This window comes from Phocoena phocoena, chromosome 15 (assembly GCF_963924675.1).
Source record: "Phocoena phocoena chromosome 15, mPhoPho1.1, whole genome shotgun sequence".
Taxonomy (NCBI): domain Eukaryota; kingdom Metazoa; phylum Chordata; class Mammalia; order Artiodactyla; family Phocoenidae; genus Phocoena; species Phocoena phocoena.
In genome coordinates this window covers 63595124-63613100 of record NC_089233.1, presented here as the reverse complement: position 1 = coordinate 63613100, position 17977 = coordinate 63595124, and the positions used below count along the sequence as shown (strand labels likewise).

Genomic DNA, 17977 nt, shown 5'->3' with positions numbered 1-17977 from the left:
AGGTTCTCCTTACTGTGGTAAAGACTTGCTCTCAACTGTTCAGAGCAGGTTTCTTATAGCCCCTTCCTCATTGTACTCTATCCCAGGGACTCTTCCCTTCTGACTGGCTACTCCAGGGGAGAGCTTTCCAGAAAACCAGCTTTCATGGTAATAGACATGGGAGGAGCAAAGTGGTTGAGAGATAGGCTTAGGTTGGTGCCAGCATTTTCCAGCTGTTTGGGCTTAGGCAAGTTACTTGACTACTCCAAACTTTAGTTTCCTCCTTTGTAAAATGGGGACAATAGTAGTTGTAAGAATTCAATGAGATAATGTATATAACATTTTTAGCACGGGGCTAGGATATAGTAATCATTCAATAATAGGTAAAGAATTCTTATTGCCAGTTTCTTTTTGATGCAATCTCTTTGAAAATTAGACCATTCCATTCATGTATTTCTAGTTCAGGTTATTTCCTATGTACTGGTAAGGTGGGCTAATGATGGAAACGTAGATGTCCTTACATCTACCCTCCTTCCCTTGGCATTTCCCCCCGCACCCGCCCCTCCCCACACATACGTAATGTTCCTCCTTCTGTGAGGCTTAAGTGGTACAGAAGCTCTATTTCCCCAGAGTGGAATCACTCAAACACTGCCAAAGCTCAAAGGACCTTTGCTGTATCCTAGGCCAGCCTATAGCACCTGTTTATGCAGCTAAAATGCTTCGAGGGGCAGGAGGAGGGGCAGAAAGAACACAAGCTTCTGGTAGGATCAAGGTTCAAATTCTAGCTCCACTGGTACCAGTTGCAGTTGGATAAATCCCTTAACCTCTTGTAAGCCATGTACTTCACCAGTAAACTGGAGATTGTAATTCCTGCCTCCCAGAATTTATACAAAGATTCACTGAGCGGGCTTAGCGTAAAAGCCAGCACACTGCCTCACACAGAGCCCTGGAAAGGTTAATTCCCCTTCTCTCTGCCTATTCACTTCAAAACTAGAGATACAGGGAGGGATAAAGGCCTTTAAGGAGTTCTTTGCCCTTGGAGGAGACAGAGACTTCATAAGGCTGGGTGCTGTGTATTCCTGGTTCTAGTTCTGTTGATGTAGGTGAGCCCTAAGAATTTTTTAAAAACCTGGTGTAACTTAAATATATTCTCCACTATTAAATGTTTCCATTCTACTTCCTTTCAGGGAACCTTTCCCTCTGATACCAAGAGAATAACGATGAAGTTGTTAGAAAATAACTTTTATCTGGATCCTGTGTAATCCTAGAGAAATATAGGAGCGTTAGGGAGATGAACCAGTAGTTGGAAAAAAAACTTCTCAATTTCAGTTAAGATTATTTCCATTCATTTTCAAGGGGCTTCTGTGCTTTTACCTTGAAAGTGTGAGAAACCAATACTGGAGTAAAAAATAAAAGTTAAGGTACAGTTTTAAGCTTTATTAGATAAGCATCCAAAATAAATTCTTAACACAAATGTATCATTGACTAAGCAGGGAGAGATATCTATAAAAGTCACAATTTCCACATGAGGGTAAAACTTATTGTTGTAGAGTTTATCTAGGATGGTAGACTGAGTGTCAAGATGGGAGGACATAACCTTGAGTGACTGTGGCATATCTATGTCTTCAATCTTTACGGTATGATCCCAGAAGTTCCCATTCTAGAGTACATTGTGTATTCTATTCCATTCCTCTTCAATCGCCTGAGTTCTCTCTGTCCTTCAAAGCCTAATTCTGATGTTTCTCCCTTTAGTGTACCTTCAGATTTCTTAATATAGAATTGATCTCCCTTGCTTTGGACTCCCATAGTACTTTATACGTTATGAATCTGCTTCATATAACATCACAGTTGACTCCAGAGTACCACTTGTGCATATCTTTAATACTAGACTGAGTCCTGATGGGCAAGAAGAATGGAATTTGGTCTCTAAGGGTGCCTGGCACAGAGCCTTGCCCTTAGTAAGTTCTTGGTAATTGATAGATAAAATAAGTAGATAACATATCAAATTGATTTGATTCATTAAATATGAATTGAATACCTGCTTTATGCCCATCACACTTGTCAGGTGCTATAGAAAAGTACACAATATATGATTCATTTCAGGTCTCAAGGAATGTAGTCTTTAGAGGGTTGAGACAGTTTTTTAAATGCTAAGGTTGAATGGTATAATTGTCCTTCTGAAAGTGGTTTGGGTTGCCTACTAAAGTATGCTTTGGGGTTTTTTAGAGTACTGGGCAGAACTTGACCCCAAGAAGCAAAAATTATGGGTGCTGTTGTCCTCATGGCCATATCCTTCCTTGATCTTGGCACATACAAAAAGGAAAAACAGACCCCCCCTGGCATTAGTCTTTGTTACTGAGGGTTAGTTAATTTTTTAAGCAAGTTTTGGAATGTACTGTACTTTCAAAGTTAACTTCAAGTACTGCTTTCTAAGAATATGTGTATTTTAGCAGTTACTTAGCCCTTGATTCAGTCAATGCTTTCTGCTTTGTTTAGAAAAGAATGTTAAAGCCCTGTTTCTTTTCTTTTTTTTTTTTTTTTTTTCTTAGCCCCTTCACAGAGTTTAGTCCCAAAGGAAACTCCAGCCACAGCACTGCAGGGGTCTGTTCCCAGACCAGGTAAGGCCCACCTTGGAAAAATTTCTTGAGTAGAATAGGTTACATGTGAAGGAACCACTGCTGTCCTCAATGTGCCAGGAAGTGGCTGAAACTATCTTATCTATTTGCTTCAGAGCAGACTTCGGTTGAGTGGCAGAGCTTATGCAGTACTATTTGAAGTTATTTTTCCCCATGACCAGCTTGCTCTCTGACGCATTCCTCGTGTCAGCCAGGGAACTCAAGAAGGACATCTCAGTGCCCATTGTCTGCCACCAAGCCGTGGGTGGTTTCCATTGCAGAGTTTGCCCTGTTCCATGACCCTGGCACCCATAGCTGGCAGCTGACTGATTGGCATACAGTAACTCACTGGGGTGGGAGGCATTACTGCATTAAGACAGTAATTGCATTATCATGACAGGAGTGGAGGCTTGTTCCGAAAACCTCCGCGGCAGTGAGGTAGCCATTCCTCAGGGAGTCAGAGTCATTTCAGTCATGTCTAGATGGCGTTAAGTTTCTTCCCATGACCAAGATATTGTAAATAGCACTAGGGATGATGTTTCTGGAAGGTGGAGCCCATGGTAATCTGACAAATAAGTACTGTGAAATGCTGGCTCAGCTCTGAATGCATGAGGATCTTGATGGCAGTAACAGCCGTCAAGATTAGACTGCCAAAGCAGATAAAGATTATAGATTTGTTACAGTTTAGTCTTACCTGGCTCTTTGTCATTGTAGGTTATTGGGGGATACCCCCCCACAAAAAAAGAAGTGTGACTGCTTTCCACAAGGAGGTTAGAGTCTCGCTGACAATACAGTTCACACACTTGACAAAATTAAAAAAAAAAAAAAGTTTAATTTTGAATCTAAGTCAGTAAAAGTAAGGTAGAAGTTGGGAATTCCCTGGCAGTCCAGTGGTCAGGACTCTGTGCTCTCACTGCCGAGGGCCCAGGTTCAGTCCCTGGTCGGGGAACTAAAATCCCACAAGCTGCACAGGGTGGCCAGAAAAAATTAAAAATAAATAAAATTTAAAATATTTTTTTAAAAAGTAAGGTAAAAGTTGTGATTATTTTAAAACCTGCTTCAGGGTGCCATGTCCTATATGATGGATAGGACTTTCTATTGTACATTCTTTGGGTAAAACCAGGCCTCTGAAAAAATGGATAAGCAAAAAACATTTTAGCCACCCAGATTCGTTTGCTACCAACTACCCACATGATACCTGAGAAGAGTAGAAATGGAACAAATTCTTCAGAGAAGGAATTAGATAGTAAAACTCATTTTTGATGAGAAAAGGAGCAACTAGAAAGGAGAAGGGAATTCCATCTCCTGCCCAACTCTTTTCTCCAGAAGATGGACTTTACCATATCATATGTCCTCCTTCTCAGAGTAATTTGCTGAAGAATCTTTTCCTTTTAAAAGTTTGGCTCAAATGAATCTCCTTAAAATACTGCCTACGCCAATAATTGCCTTCACCAAAACCCCTTTGATCTCCACTTATATGAATTAGCTGTGATAGTGTTAAAATTGTCAAAAGCATTGAGTTTTGTTTCAAAAGAACAAACTAACCAAAATTTTTTGTAGTAAACCTCTTTTGACTTGAGCCATTTTTATTTTTGAGCACACATTTCCTGAGTTTCTTTGCTCCAGTAGAGCCAACAAGGCAGCAGAGACTCAGTGAGTTGGTATCTATTTCTTGTGGAGGGGGTTCCAGGTTTTATGAGTTAGATATGGGGAGCTAAATAACAAATGAGAAGCATGGATTCTCCTCTGCCAGCATCTTTCATTGAAGGCAGAGTAGGACAGCCTCTACGTGAAGGCTGCATCAACATGAGCATCATAGCAATACCAATAATAGCTAATACTGAGTTATTACTAAGTGCTGCTGTACTAAGTTTTTTATATGTGTTATTTAATCTTTTTAACTTTGAGGTGGGTAAAGTGGTTGTCGCCATTTTTCAGATGAGACATTGAGCACAGAGAGGTCAAGCTGTTTGCCCAAGGTCACATGGCTAATAAGCAGTGAGGTCAAAATAACCCAGTCACTCTGACTCCACTGCCTTCAAGGAGGTTACTGTGTAATAAGTAGGGTAGGTTAGACATGTACACTGTGTTTCAGGTGTTGAATTCCCTGAAACGGGGGACAGGGAAAGCACTGTGGGAGACCAGAGGCAGGAGAGATGACTGCTATCTGATGCATCAGGGATGATCTTTTGGAAAAGATGGAACTACCTAAAGGCATATAATGGAAGAAGATGTTTTCCTGCTGGTGCTAATAAAGAAGTGCCTGGTAAACGCATAGGATGCTCATTTAAGCAAAACCCTGCTAGACAAATGACAGAGATTTTCCTTTTTTAGAGGGCATTGCTGAGAGGTTGAGGAAGAGAGGAACATAATGGGGTGTATAGGTGATGTCTCAGAGTAAAGCAGTCTGCTCTCTAAAACTCAGGAATTCCTTTGGAGGAGAATGCATCCTTAATAGATATTTAAGACATACTGGAAGATTACTGTTTAAAAAAAATATGTCAAGAGGGAAGAGATATTCTAAGAATGAAAACAGTCTCTTCTACATGAGAGGAAGAGGATTATTTTACTAAAATAGTTATAGCTGGATGAAATATGAGCCAGGCAATGTAATTTAGTTACGTTGATCCAAACAGGATTACTTCACAGTATGGAGTAGAAATAAAAATAGACTGAATAAGTATCTTATGCTCCAGACAACTGAGTTGTGTCCATGCCAACTCTGTCTGTTTACTACGTTAGGGTGAGGATCCTGCTGCGCATGGAGACCCGTTAGCCTAAACAAGGCATTCAGAATTCTCATAGACACCTAGCTTCTCCCTGTGGACATATACACCAGAAGCTCCTACATCTCATTTCTGTCCTTTGTATTTTTAACAGAACTCGAGGCAAATGCTGCCGTAGTCTCTGGACAAAGGTAAGATGATCACTTCTGCAGACTTAGCATGAATATGGCGTAAGCCTCTTTGAAAGGTATCATCTTTCTCAGCCTTTAAACCTTTCCTCACCTTGTCGTTTTCCTTCACTCTTTGTACCAGTTTTTTTCCTGCTGAAGTAGGGAGCTGTCATGAGTACCATCCCCTCAGAGGTAACATTTCTTTTAACAAAACTTGGCTAAGTTCCTGCCTTTTGTGGTTGTTTTGAAAATTGGATGACATAACATTTTCAGCACTCAGCATAGTGAGTAAATAGTAAGCATTCAATATACAGGAGCTGTTGGGTCGTATGGTAGTTCTATTTGTAGTTTTTTAAAGAACCTCCATACTGTTCTCCATAGTGGCTGTATCAATTTACATTCCCACCAGCAGTGCAAGAATGTTCCCTTTTCTCCACACCCTCTCCAGCATTTATTGTCTCTAGATTTTTTGATGATGGCCATTCTGACCATTGTGAGATGATACCTCATTGTAGTTTTGATTTGCATTTCTCTAATGATTAATGATGTTGAGCATTCTTTCATGTGTTTGTTGGCAATCTGTATATCTTCTTTGGAGAAATGTCTATTTAGGTCTTCTGCCCATTTTTGGATTGGGTTGTTTGTTTTTTTGTTATTGAGCTGCATGAGCTGCTTGTAAATTTTGGAGATTAATCCTTTGTCAGTCCCACTACTGGGCATATACCCTGAGAAAACCATAATTCAAAAAGAGTCATGTACCAAAATATTCATTGCAGCTCTATTTATAATAGCCAGGAGATGGAAGCAACCTAAGAGTCCATCATTGGATGAATGGATAAAGAAGATGTGGCACATATATACAATGGAATATTACTCAGCCATAAAAAGAAATGAAATTGAGTTGTTTGTAGTGAGGTGGATGGACCTAGAGTCTGTCACACAGAGTGAAGTAAGTCAGAAAGAGAAAAACAAATAACCGTATGCTAACACATATATATGGAATCTAAGAAAAAAAAAAAACGGTCATGAAGAACCTAGGGGTAAGATGGGAATAAAGACACAGACCTGCTAGAGAATGGACTTGAGGACATGGGGAAGGGGAAGGGGAAGCTGGGACAAAGTGAGAGAGTGGCATGGACATATATACATTACCAAACGTAAGATAGATAGCTAGTGGGAAGCAGCTGCATAGCACAGGGAGATCAGCTCGGTGCTTTGTGACCACCTAGAGGGGTGGGATAGGGAGGGTGGGAGGGAGGGAGATGCAAGAGGGGAGAGATATGGGAACATGTGTATGCATAACTGATTCACTTTGTTATAAAGCAGAAACTAACACACCATTGTAAAGCAATTATACTCCAATAAAGATGTTAAAAAATTATATATATATATATATATATATATATATATATATATATATATATATATATATATAGGAGCTGTTGCCATCATTGTCATTAATAATAGTCCTTGCAACACCTTCTAAGTATAGCTGTTTGATCCTCAAGAGAAAGAATGGCAGATGGGGTCTGAGCGCAGAACCCATGCTTTTTCTTTTATACTGTGCTACCCCACATAACCTAACAAAATGAAATACAACTGTGGCTTCAACCTCATTAGCCCCATGGAGAGAAGTATTATCGTATTACAAAAGTCATTCCTTTTTTAATGTAGGACTGTACTAGATAACATTTTAAAGAATTTATCATACTTGTACATCAACTTAGGTTGTAGAACCGCTTCACAGTCATTTTCTCATTTAATTATCATATCAACCCTGTGAGGTGGTTATAATAGCCAACATTTATTTGAATGCTGTTCTATGCCATATATTGGGCTAAAAGCTCCCTAGATGTATTATCTCATTTAATTTTCACGGTATCTATTAGGAAAGGAAATTCTGTCTTACAGATGAGGAACCTAAAGCTCAGAGAGGTTAACTAAATTGCCCAAAGCCACAGATTCAGTAAATGGTGAAGCTGAGATTCACACCCAGGCCTTCTGCCTCCAGAGCTCTCACACTTAATGTATTACAGCAGACAAGATGGGGATTTATAGATCAAGAATCTGAAACAGAGAGAAAGTTAAATATCGTGGCCAATAAATGCATAGGTAAGACTTGATCCTTGTTCTTCTGACTCCAAATTCATTGCTATTCCTACTACCTGTCTAGTTTTATTTGGATTGGGCTTACGTTTGAATTCATTTGCATATCTCAAAGTATACACCAACTATGTGGCTAGAGAAAGAAGAGATAATCAGACCAAAAATACCTTGTTGGTGTTTGTTCCCTAAGTTACCTGATCATTGACCATATAAACACCAGGACAGTATTGCTGAGGCTTTTGTTTTGCCAGGAGAAAGAGGAACCTCCATTAGGAATCTTATTCCTCAGAGGCTTTGACCATTTTCTGGGCTCCTAGCCAGAAAGCCATCCTTACCACCTAAAAAGATGTGTAAATCCCCCTGACTTGCAGTTCTACCCCAGCTCCAGTCTCACCTCTCCTTGACATGCCTTGGCTTGTGTGGGACAGTTGTTAGATGTAAAGCTAGGGTAATGAACAGTGTGGCCAAATTCCCAGGCATAGTGCCACTAACAAAGGGTCCTCTGTCAGGAGTAAACGATGGAGGGGTAGGGATATTTGACAATCAGGCCATGGTTAAGAAGCTTACAATGTATCGGAAGACACAAGACACTAAAAACATGCTGTACAGCCTGATGGGTGCTCTAGAATGCCAGACACAGACTGTGAACCCAAAAGACAAAAGAGACAGCTCCACTTGGGGAGTAAGGTCATGGAAGACTTCCCAGAAGGGGCATCCCTGTGACCAGTTTTTTGTTTTGTTTTTGTTGCATTACTTTTGTTTCCATTCCATGTCTTACAAGTAAATTTAATCAACTCTTTTTTTTTTAATGATTTTAACTTGAGTTTTTTGAACCATGAAAGTAGTAAAAGTTTACTGCGGGTAACTTGAAATTCAGATCAGAGAATTACAAAGAAGAAAATCACCAGTTAGCCAATATTCCTACACCTCAGCAGTATTCACTGTGTATATTTTAGTTGTTCTTCTAGTTCTCTTCACAGAGTATATACAGATAGAAATAGAGTTAAAACACTCCAGTGTTTTATATATATATACTCTAGTGTTTATCTATAGATCTAACACTGTGTGTTAGATATATAGTATTATATACACATATATATACACATATATATATCTCACACCCATTCATTCATATGTGGTTACATATATACTCAATATGTATTATAATGAAAATGAGAGTATACTATTCATAATGTTGGTAGCTGTTTTTTTCCCCCACAATAATATATTATGAACAGTTTTTATCATTAAATAACCTTCTGCAGCATGATTTTTTTCATGACTCCATTTGGATGTGCTGTGGTTTAGTTAACTAATGTACTATCACTGTTAAGCATTTAGCACTTCTGTCTTCATTAATATAAATAAAATGCTTTGGCATCCTTGTGTGTAATTAGCTCTGTAAAAAGATTTGTTTCCTTAGGCACCTAAAAATGGAATTGCTGAGCCAGAGGATTACACCAGGGTGTCTCAGCCTCAGCGTTATTGACTGTTTGGATGAGATAATTCTGTGTGGGGTGTGGGGCAGGGAGCCGTTTTATGCATTATAGGATGTTTAGTGTCATCCCTGGCCTCTACCCAAAAGGTGCCAGTAGCATATCCTCCCAGTCATGACAATCAAAAATGTCTCCAGACATTGCTGAATGTTCCTAGGAGGCAAAATTGCCCCCTACTGAGAATCATTGGGTTGCACAATTTATACTCCATTAGGAGTTTTTGTCCCTGTACCCTCAATAATACTGGAGATTACCATTTTTTAATCTTCACATACTAAAAAAAGGGGATTGAGGTAGGAGCAATCAGTAGTATACCCAGCAGTGTATTGTGAGTATATTCTCGTGTATATTCTATAATGTGACTTGTAATATGCCATTATCTAACTCTACTAGGCGCATAGTAAATGCCAGTGTATGTTGTTAATTTCCTAGATTTTTAGGTACTATTAATTTTTGAAGGGAAATATTCTTATCTTAGGAAAATGGGTGAGGAAGTTTGATGATTTTTGTTCCAAGTTCTTAATGTGTTTTACCACAATCTCACCAGCATTATACTTAAATATTTTATTTTTACTAATGTAACAAGCTGGACTCACTTTTAAATTGTCAGTAATATTAGAGCATAATTGTGCTTATTGTCCCAGAGTGGAACATTGTCTCTCCAGAATGATTATGTAGTTCTTAATCTCCTGCCTTGTGAATGAAACTGTTATCTTTATTTTTTGTGTGACTTGATTCCCTCACCTCCTTGGACTTTGTGCTTCTCTCTGTCAGCAGTGAGCCCAAAGAGATACCTGAGAAGTCCAAAACTCCAAGCCGAAGAAACTCCCGAACTGAAGAGCCAGCTGTGGCTTCTGAAAGTGTGGAAAATGGACATCGTAAGCGATCCTCTCGGCCTGCTTCAGCCTCCAGCTCTACTAAAGGTTAGCTGTGGGCTGCAGAGGCTATTTCTGAGTCAAATAGAAGAATAGGGTTCTTATCACAGCAGCAGAGGACTTTGCCCTTCGTCTTTGCTTCTTTTCCTCAAATTTTCAAGTTACTTTTACGTCTACTGCTTGTTTGGTCCTTCCTTTATTTGTTAGTTCATTTAACTATGTGTTTTCTCCGTGTGTGTGTGTGTGTGTGTGTGTGTGTGTGTGTGTACTTGTGTACAACAGCAGCAAGATCATAACAGGGCAGATTGATTCATGATCACCACTTCAGACAGGTCCTCAGTATGGCCCCACCATCTTTCTGTGTTTTTGTGGTCAACTCTTTTTCCTACTCTCTACTCTTTTTAAACCTCTGGCTCCTATTTTATGTCCTCTTTTTCAGCAGAGACTCTCACCTCTTCAAAGAGAAAACAGAACTCCCTCAACTCTCACTACCAGGACATAAATCTACCAGTGTCCTCTTTTGCTCATACTATAATAGAGCAACTGTCGCTCCTTAAGTCCAAGGCCAATTCCTTCACTTGTGCCTTTGATCCCATCTTCTCTGACCTTACAGAGAATCTTACACAACCAGTTTTCTCTTCTCTATTGACTGCTGTCTCTTTTTTGGATGAACTCTGCCCTTGGCTTCTCTGACCCAGAACTCTCAATAGTTTTCTGTCTACTTCTCTGGCTGTTCCTTCTCAGACTCTGTACACGTTACATTAGATATTGGTCTACTCAGACTTTAATCCTGAGTCACCTTTTCTCTTCAACTTCTATTTTTTCCCTAACTAATCTCATTCATGCCTCCCTTCTTTAGTTATAACCTTTCACAGATGACTCATAAACTTGTTTTCTAGTGCAGACCTATAGATCTAACACTATGTATTAGATATATAGTATATATAGAGAGATCTTAGACAACTCCACGTTCATCCTTAACAGGACTGCAAACTCAACATGTCTAAAAACAGACCTTTGATTTTTCACCCCTGATGTCAGGTCCTTTGCCGTTGTTCCCGTACTACCATCTATCTGTCCATTAGGCATGTCCTCCTTGACACCTCTCTCCTTCACCTTCACATCCATCACAAAAAGCTGCTGGTTTTATCTCAGATGATTCAAATTCATCCATGTTTCCCCATCTTCATTGCTACCTTGGCTTAAAACCCTTCAATGGTTTACCATTATAATTAGGATTAAAGTCTAAAAGCGTCAACATAGACCACAAGGTCCTATCTGGTTTGGCCCCTGTCAACTTCTTCCAGCCTCATTTGACTTCCCTTAGCAACATCCTCTCATCACATACCATCCTCTCATCACAAGCCTGGGTATATGTGACACCTACTGTAGGGAGTATTCATCTATCTTCCCTCTCTTCTCCTCATTAACTTCCCACTCTTCCTACTTATCTTAGCTCAGTTGTCACTGCTATGAGGAATCATAGCACCATGTTCTTCTCCTTCATAACACCACAGTTGTAAATTTAGGTCTATTTATGTGGTAGGTAATTAATATACATACTCTGTTAGGGCAGGAGATGTCTGGTTTTGCTCACCACTGTATCCCTGGTGCCTACTGTGACGCCTAATACAAAAGGAGTACAATCAGTATTTATTAAATTAATAACTATCTATCAACTATTTATTTAAGTACTTACTACATGCTAGGCTCTAGGTATATAATAGTGAAAAAACATATGGAGTCTCTGTCTTCCTCACATCGATTATATGCTAGCCAGAAAGACTTTAATATTATATGCATTTATGATAGCAAAGTTATATGGTACTATAGGGGCATATATTGGGTTGGCCAAAAAGTTTGTTCAGTTATGTCCGTAAGATGGCTCTAGTAGCATTTAGTTGTCTTTAACGTCATTCGAAACAATTTTGTTAGATTTTATTTTGACAGCTGTCATATCAGCGTGCATTTAAAAAAAAAACTTACCAAGGGCTTCCCTGGTGGCGCAGTGGTGGAGAGTCCACCTGTGGATGCAGGGGACACGGGTTTGTGCCCCAGTCTGGGAAGATCCCACATGCCGCGGAGCGGCTGGGCCCATGAGCCATGGCCGCTGAGCCTGCGCATCCAGAGCCTGTGCTCTGCAATGGGAGAGGCCACAACAGTGAGAGGCCCGCGTACCGCAAAAGAAAAAAAAAAAAAAAAAAAAACTTACCAAAATTGGTGAATTTTTGTGTAGCCATTTTAATATTGAAGATGGAAGAAAAAAAGCAACATTTTCGTTATATTATGCTTTATTATTTCAAGAAAGGTAAAAACAACTGAAACGCAAAAAAAAGATTCATGCAGTGTATGGAGAAGGTACTGTGACTGATCAAACGTGTCAAAAGTGGTTTGCAAAGTTTCATGCTGAAGATTTCTCGATGGACAATGCTCCATGGTCAGGTAGAGCAGTTGAAGTTGATAGCAATCAAATTGAGACGTTAATTGAGAACAATCAACGTTATACTTCGCAGGAGATAGCCAACATACTCAAAATATCCAAATCACGTGTTGAAAATCATTTGCAGCAAGTTGGTTATGTTCATCATTCTGATTTTTGTGTTCCACATTAAGTTGACCAAAAAAAACCCTTCTTGACCATATTTCCACATGCAATTCTCTACTGATCTACTGATTTGTTTTTCAAAACAAATTGTGATGGACAATGAAAAGTGGATACTGTTCAATAATGTGGAATGGAAGAGACTGTGGGGCAAGCGAAATGAACCACCACCGACCACACCAGAGGCCGGTCTTCATCCAAAGAAGGTGATGTTGTGTATGGTGGGGTTGGAAAGGAGTCCTCTATTAAGAGCTCCTTCCGGAAAACCAAACGATTAATTCCAACAAGTACTGCTCCCAGTTAGACCAACTGAAAGCAGCACTTAATGAAAAGCATCCGGAATTAGTCAACAGAAAACGCATAGTCGGGCTTCCCTGGTGGCACAGCGGTTGAGAGTCCGCCTGCCGATGCAGGGGACACGGGTTCATGCCCCGGTCCGGGAAGATCCCACATGCCGCAGAGCGGCTGGGCCCATGAGCCATGGCCGCTGAGCCTGCGCGTCCGGAGCCTGTGCTCCGCAATGGGAGAGCCCACAACAGTGAGAGGCCCGCGTACCGCAAAAAAAAAAAATTCTCTTAATGTAAAAAAATTTCAATTCCCTGGAATACTGTAAAAGGCACCTAGAACAACAGTTCTTTGCTCAAAAAGATAAAAAGTTTTGAGAAGATGGAATTATGAAGTTGCCTGAAAAATGGCAGAAGTTAGTGGAACAAAACGGTGAATATGTTGTTCAATAAAGTTCTTTGTGAAAATGAAAAATGTGTCTTTTATTTTTACTTAAAGACCGAAGGAACTTTTTGGCCAACCCAAAAGCCGGGACGCTTTGTTCCCCTGTCAAGTCAGTGAAGGCTTTCTGGAGAAAATGATGTTTAAGCTGAGACCTGAAGAATGAGGAAGCATTATCCAGGCAAAAGGTATAGCATGTGCAAAGGCCCAGATCTGAGGGGGAGGGTATCATTCTTTCAGGAAATGCGCTAAGCTTGAGTAGCTTAGGTTAGGCAAGAGCTGGCATCCTGACCAAGTGCCTGATATCAGCAGGGCTGCTACGAAACAGTCATGTACCATTAGGATACCAGCCTGAAGACCAGGGCAGGGTGTGGTGCACCAACACCAGACACTGACCTGAGAACTCAGCTGTTGTTGATAGGTCACATTTCTGGGTAGGAATTTCATAATGCCTCACAAGAGCTCCTGGGAGGAGGCTACAGGTCTGCAGATCACGCACAGGTAAAGAAGAGATGTAGAAGTCACCTTACCTCAGCCTGCCAGAGAGGGGAGAAGATGGGAAGGGCCTTCTTTCCTCTCCAGACATACCATGTACACCACAGCCAGGGTCCTCTTTAGGTATCCCCACTTTGGATGTAGAAGTGGAACCAACAACTTTCTTCTCCCTCCCTGGGAATCATCTCCTAAACAAAAACCTGTTTGGAAGGAAGCATAAAATAGAAGATTCCTGGAGTTCTATGAGAAAACCTACTTCCCCTCAATTCTATGTATTCTTTTTCCTAAAGGATCAGGGTCTTCTAGGCTTTAGAATATGGTATGTAATTATCTTTAAAGCAGGGGGAAAAGTGCTGACCTTTAGAGATGTCATACACCAGCTTTTGGGGAATCTGACTTGAGCCCAGAGCCTCAGGATACTAAAGGTGTCATTTACAGTGCACCAGAAAGAATTAATCTAGCAGCTGGGACAGTTAAGAGATGCCCAAATTAGAGCCACTCTGTAGATAACTGCCAGCCAAGAAAAGATGGAAAGCTGGAACCTGTTTCAGAAGGGGGGTGGGGTGTATAGGCCGTACACTTAAACTGGACATTGTCCCAAGGTGATGGTAGTCATGTTGGAATGCCTGCCCCATCCATGCTTTGAGACTTAGCAGCTGGCTTAGAAGAGGCCATAATGACTCTCAGGCTTTGTGATATTACATGGAGGGATTCTGGGTAAGTGTCTCCTAGAGGATGTCAGGGTTCTGGCCAGACCCCAGAAATCACAGTCATATCTAGATCTCCACATCAGCCTCAAGCCCTCAGTCTATCAGTCTTTAACTGTTCTAGGGTAAGTTACTTTTAAAATCAGAAATGAATGCTGTAGCTCTTGATTTTTAAGTGTTAGAGCTCTTGGATCCAAATTAAAGAATTAATGTGCATATTATTTGGCCTTCTATGTTGTATCCAAAAATGAACCAAAGTCATAAAATAATTTCCTGTGATTGTATTTGAACCCATACCCAGGGAGTGTCATAAAATATCAAGCTGGCTTCTAAAACATATGTGTCTCAGGACTTCCCTGGTGGTGCAGTGGTTAAGAATCTGTCTGCCAATGCAGGGCACATGGGTTTGATCCCTGGTCCGGGAAGATCCCACATACTACAGAGCAACTAAGCCCATGCACCACAACTACTGAGCCTGTGCTCTAGAGCCTGCGAGCCACAACTACTGAAGCCCACGTGCCCTAGAGTCCATGCGCCGCAACTGCTGAGCCTGCGTGTCGCAACTACTGAGCCCACGCGCCGCAACTACTGAAACCTGTGTGCCTAGAGCCCGTGCTCTACAACAAGAGAAGCCACCGCAATGAGAAACCCATGCACTGCAACAAAGAGTAGCCCCCGCTCACCACAACTAGAGAAAACCCGCTTGCAGCAACGAAGACCCAGTGCAGCCAATAAATAAATGAATAAATAGATAAATAAATGTATGTGTCTCGAACTTGTAGACATATATAGTGTTGGGTACCTGAAACATCTTCCTGCAGCATCAGTACTTAAAGTTTTGAAGGGAAAAGAGGGTTTTGCCTTTTCGTACTCATAAGATTTTGGTCATGTATGCACAAACAAAATCAGAAACAGTCTGCGTTTTTCATGAGAAAGCTGAGAAATAATATGAGCAGTTTAAAATGAGAAGTATTGGTACTTTTTGTATTGTTGAGAACCAGTAACATTAATCATTCTCCTGCTCTGAGAACGGAGTTTGCTTATATCATGCTAGCCAAGGCCTACTAGACTACCAGATTGGAGCAGGTGGGATGGATGATTTCTGGGCAAGTCCAGGGAGCCCCACTTGGTTGATAGGTCACTCTCTAATCTGTTGTTTTGTTTTTGGTTGGTTTGGTTCTCCCCACTGACCCCCACTGCCCTGCCACTTTTAATTACAGACACGAAAATTGGCTCCCACAAATCAGTGAACTTCTTTTTAAAATTGCACTTGATCAGATATGTTGTTTATAAATAAGCAAATGAGTACTGCTTCCTGATATGACGAGTTCCCTGTTAACACAGAAATGATTTTTCTAGTTTCCCTTGATATTCTTTAGTCTTCTGTTTATAGTAGTTTTTTTTATAGTAGTTTTATGTTATATTTTCAACTGGGAGAAAGGATCAGTAGTTAAAAACATGAAGTTCAATGTACAAGTTTGAAACCTGGGAAAATATGCTAATAAGAGGGAGGTTCAGAGCAACCTGTAATCAGCAGCAGCTGTGGGTGTCCCTGGGGTGCCCTAAGATGCCTCTGACAGCAAAGTGGGGTGATAGCTCTGTCCTATCCACAGCTAGTGACTTGAGAAGCAACAACCTAAAAAAAAACACAGAGTATACAGATATACTTAAAACGTAAGTGTTATAGAATAAGCATAATTAGATACATCTTATGGGAGAAATCCCTAAACAGTAACTACCTGAAACTGCACTCTTGTAGCATCATTTAGAAACCAGCCATACAGATTTTGAAAGGAAATTTCCAGAATTTTTTTACAATTAAGTAGAAATCTTGGCTAGAAGGAGAACAGTAAAAAGCGTAATGAAGTGAGCAAGGTCAAGGTCAATTTATAAAAATCCTTAGAAGGTAAAGCTCCACGCTACACCACCACTGCCACCGCTCACCATAGTATCTAAAAGGCTTTTTTTTTTTTTTCCCAGTTTCTAGCACAGATCACTTGTTTACTCATGGCCTTACTCATTGATTCATCCTCAGAAGCAGAGGCAGCCTGCCAGATGATTGGGTGCTTTAGAGCAGTGACAGATGGGAACAAGCAAGGAAGGAATGGAGGGGGGAGCCTGAGGTTGTTTATTCCCCCACTCCTAACCACTTTTCCCAGCCACACATGTGTTTCTCAGACACACCACTTGATCGTTCATATCACAACAAAGGAGAAGCTCCCAAAGTTGACCTAATTAACAGACATTTTTCTAAGGATGAACACTCAGTCAAGACAAAACCCTGTATGTTTTTACTGCAAATGACAAATGTGCTACAGTGAAAATGAAGCTTGAGAGTTGGACATAAAGGGTTGATTATGGGGAGTTGTGCGCTATGTGAGACTCCGTTTATTTACATGGAATTAAAATAACACCATTGTCAACATCCTGTCAGATTTACTGTCCTCTGATTAGCAAAAGACTAATGAGTAAATCAGAGAAACTGATTCTACCACCTGGCACAAGCATCATAATCTCCCAGTAAGAGGTATATATTGAAATTTCCACCTACAGAAGCCTAAAAACACTGTACAGGCCACCTCTTGGAAAGTCATCTAGGTTTCACTTCTTAGCAGTTACTTAGCTAACAGAGTGATAAAATTTTTGCTTTTTGCTCTACATTTTGAGTCTGGGTTCTTAAAATACGATACAATACAAAAGAGAGAAGAAAAATTACTTAGAATACTGAACCTAACATGCAGCATCAGAGAGTTCAGCCTAGTTTCTAGAAATGGATAAGTTGGATTCATCTTACACATTAATGTGTTAAATAGAAAACTTTTTTTTGTCCTTGATGGGAAGTAATTCTAAAACTTTTTTTTCGTTTTAAATCCAAAATATCTATTATGGAGCAGCATGAAGAATGAGGGTGGATTTTTAAGATCAGTATGAGATTTTAAAGAAATGTTTACAGTTGGAGAGCTTCAGGCTATTCATTGTACTTTGCTGTAGAAGACTTCTGTGTTGAAAAAGTTTTTGAGAGAGTTTATATTTTGAGTTTAAGGCATGAATAATACAAGAGGAATTAAAAGAATTAAAACATACTCCTTCCCTTTTATGTCACTGTTACCCTGTCACTGATATAAACCACTCAGTTCCCACCTCTTCCATGAAGCCTTCAGGCTCACCTGGGCTCAGAGCAGGCTGTGGCTTGCTCTAAATTGCTTCCATGCCTTCCATACATACACAGGTATATCCACAGCCTTGATAATACCTGGCTAGGCCATGGTAGATACTTGCTGACCAACGGTCATAGTCATGTTATTTAGAGACTTTGACTATGGCATGGCAAAAAGAGTTCCTCACTGCAAAACAATGGCTTGGCTCCAGAGGCTGTTTTTTTTTTTGTGGCACAATTCACTTGCTTGCTTGTAACATCACTTATTGATTTCTCACCAAAAGCACTGTCAGTCTATCCATCATTTCATTGGGTGATGGAAA

At 40.3% G+C, this 17977-nt stretch overlaps 1 protein-coding gene across 2 annotated transcripts in view; it reads left to right on the top strand.

The window, feature by feature from the left end:
- Positions 1–17977, top strand: part of NCOA6 (nuclear receptor coactivator 6) — a 52396-nt gene that overhangs the window by 34069 nt on the left and 350 nt on the right. For both annotated transcript variants that reach the window (XM_065892475.1, XM_065892474.1), the window contains 3 exons: positions 2529–2597; positions 5475–5511; positions 9867–10015. In XM_065892475.1, the coding sequence (XP_065748547.1) occupies positions 2529–2597; positions 5475–5511; positions 9867–10015 (255 nt within the window). The remainder of the gene's footprint in view (positions 1–2528; positions 2598–5474; positions 5512–9866; positions 10016–17977) is intronic.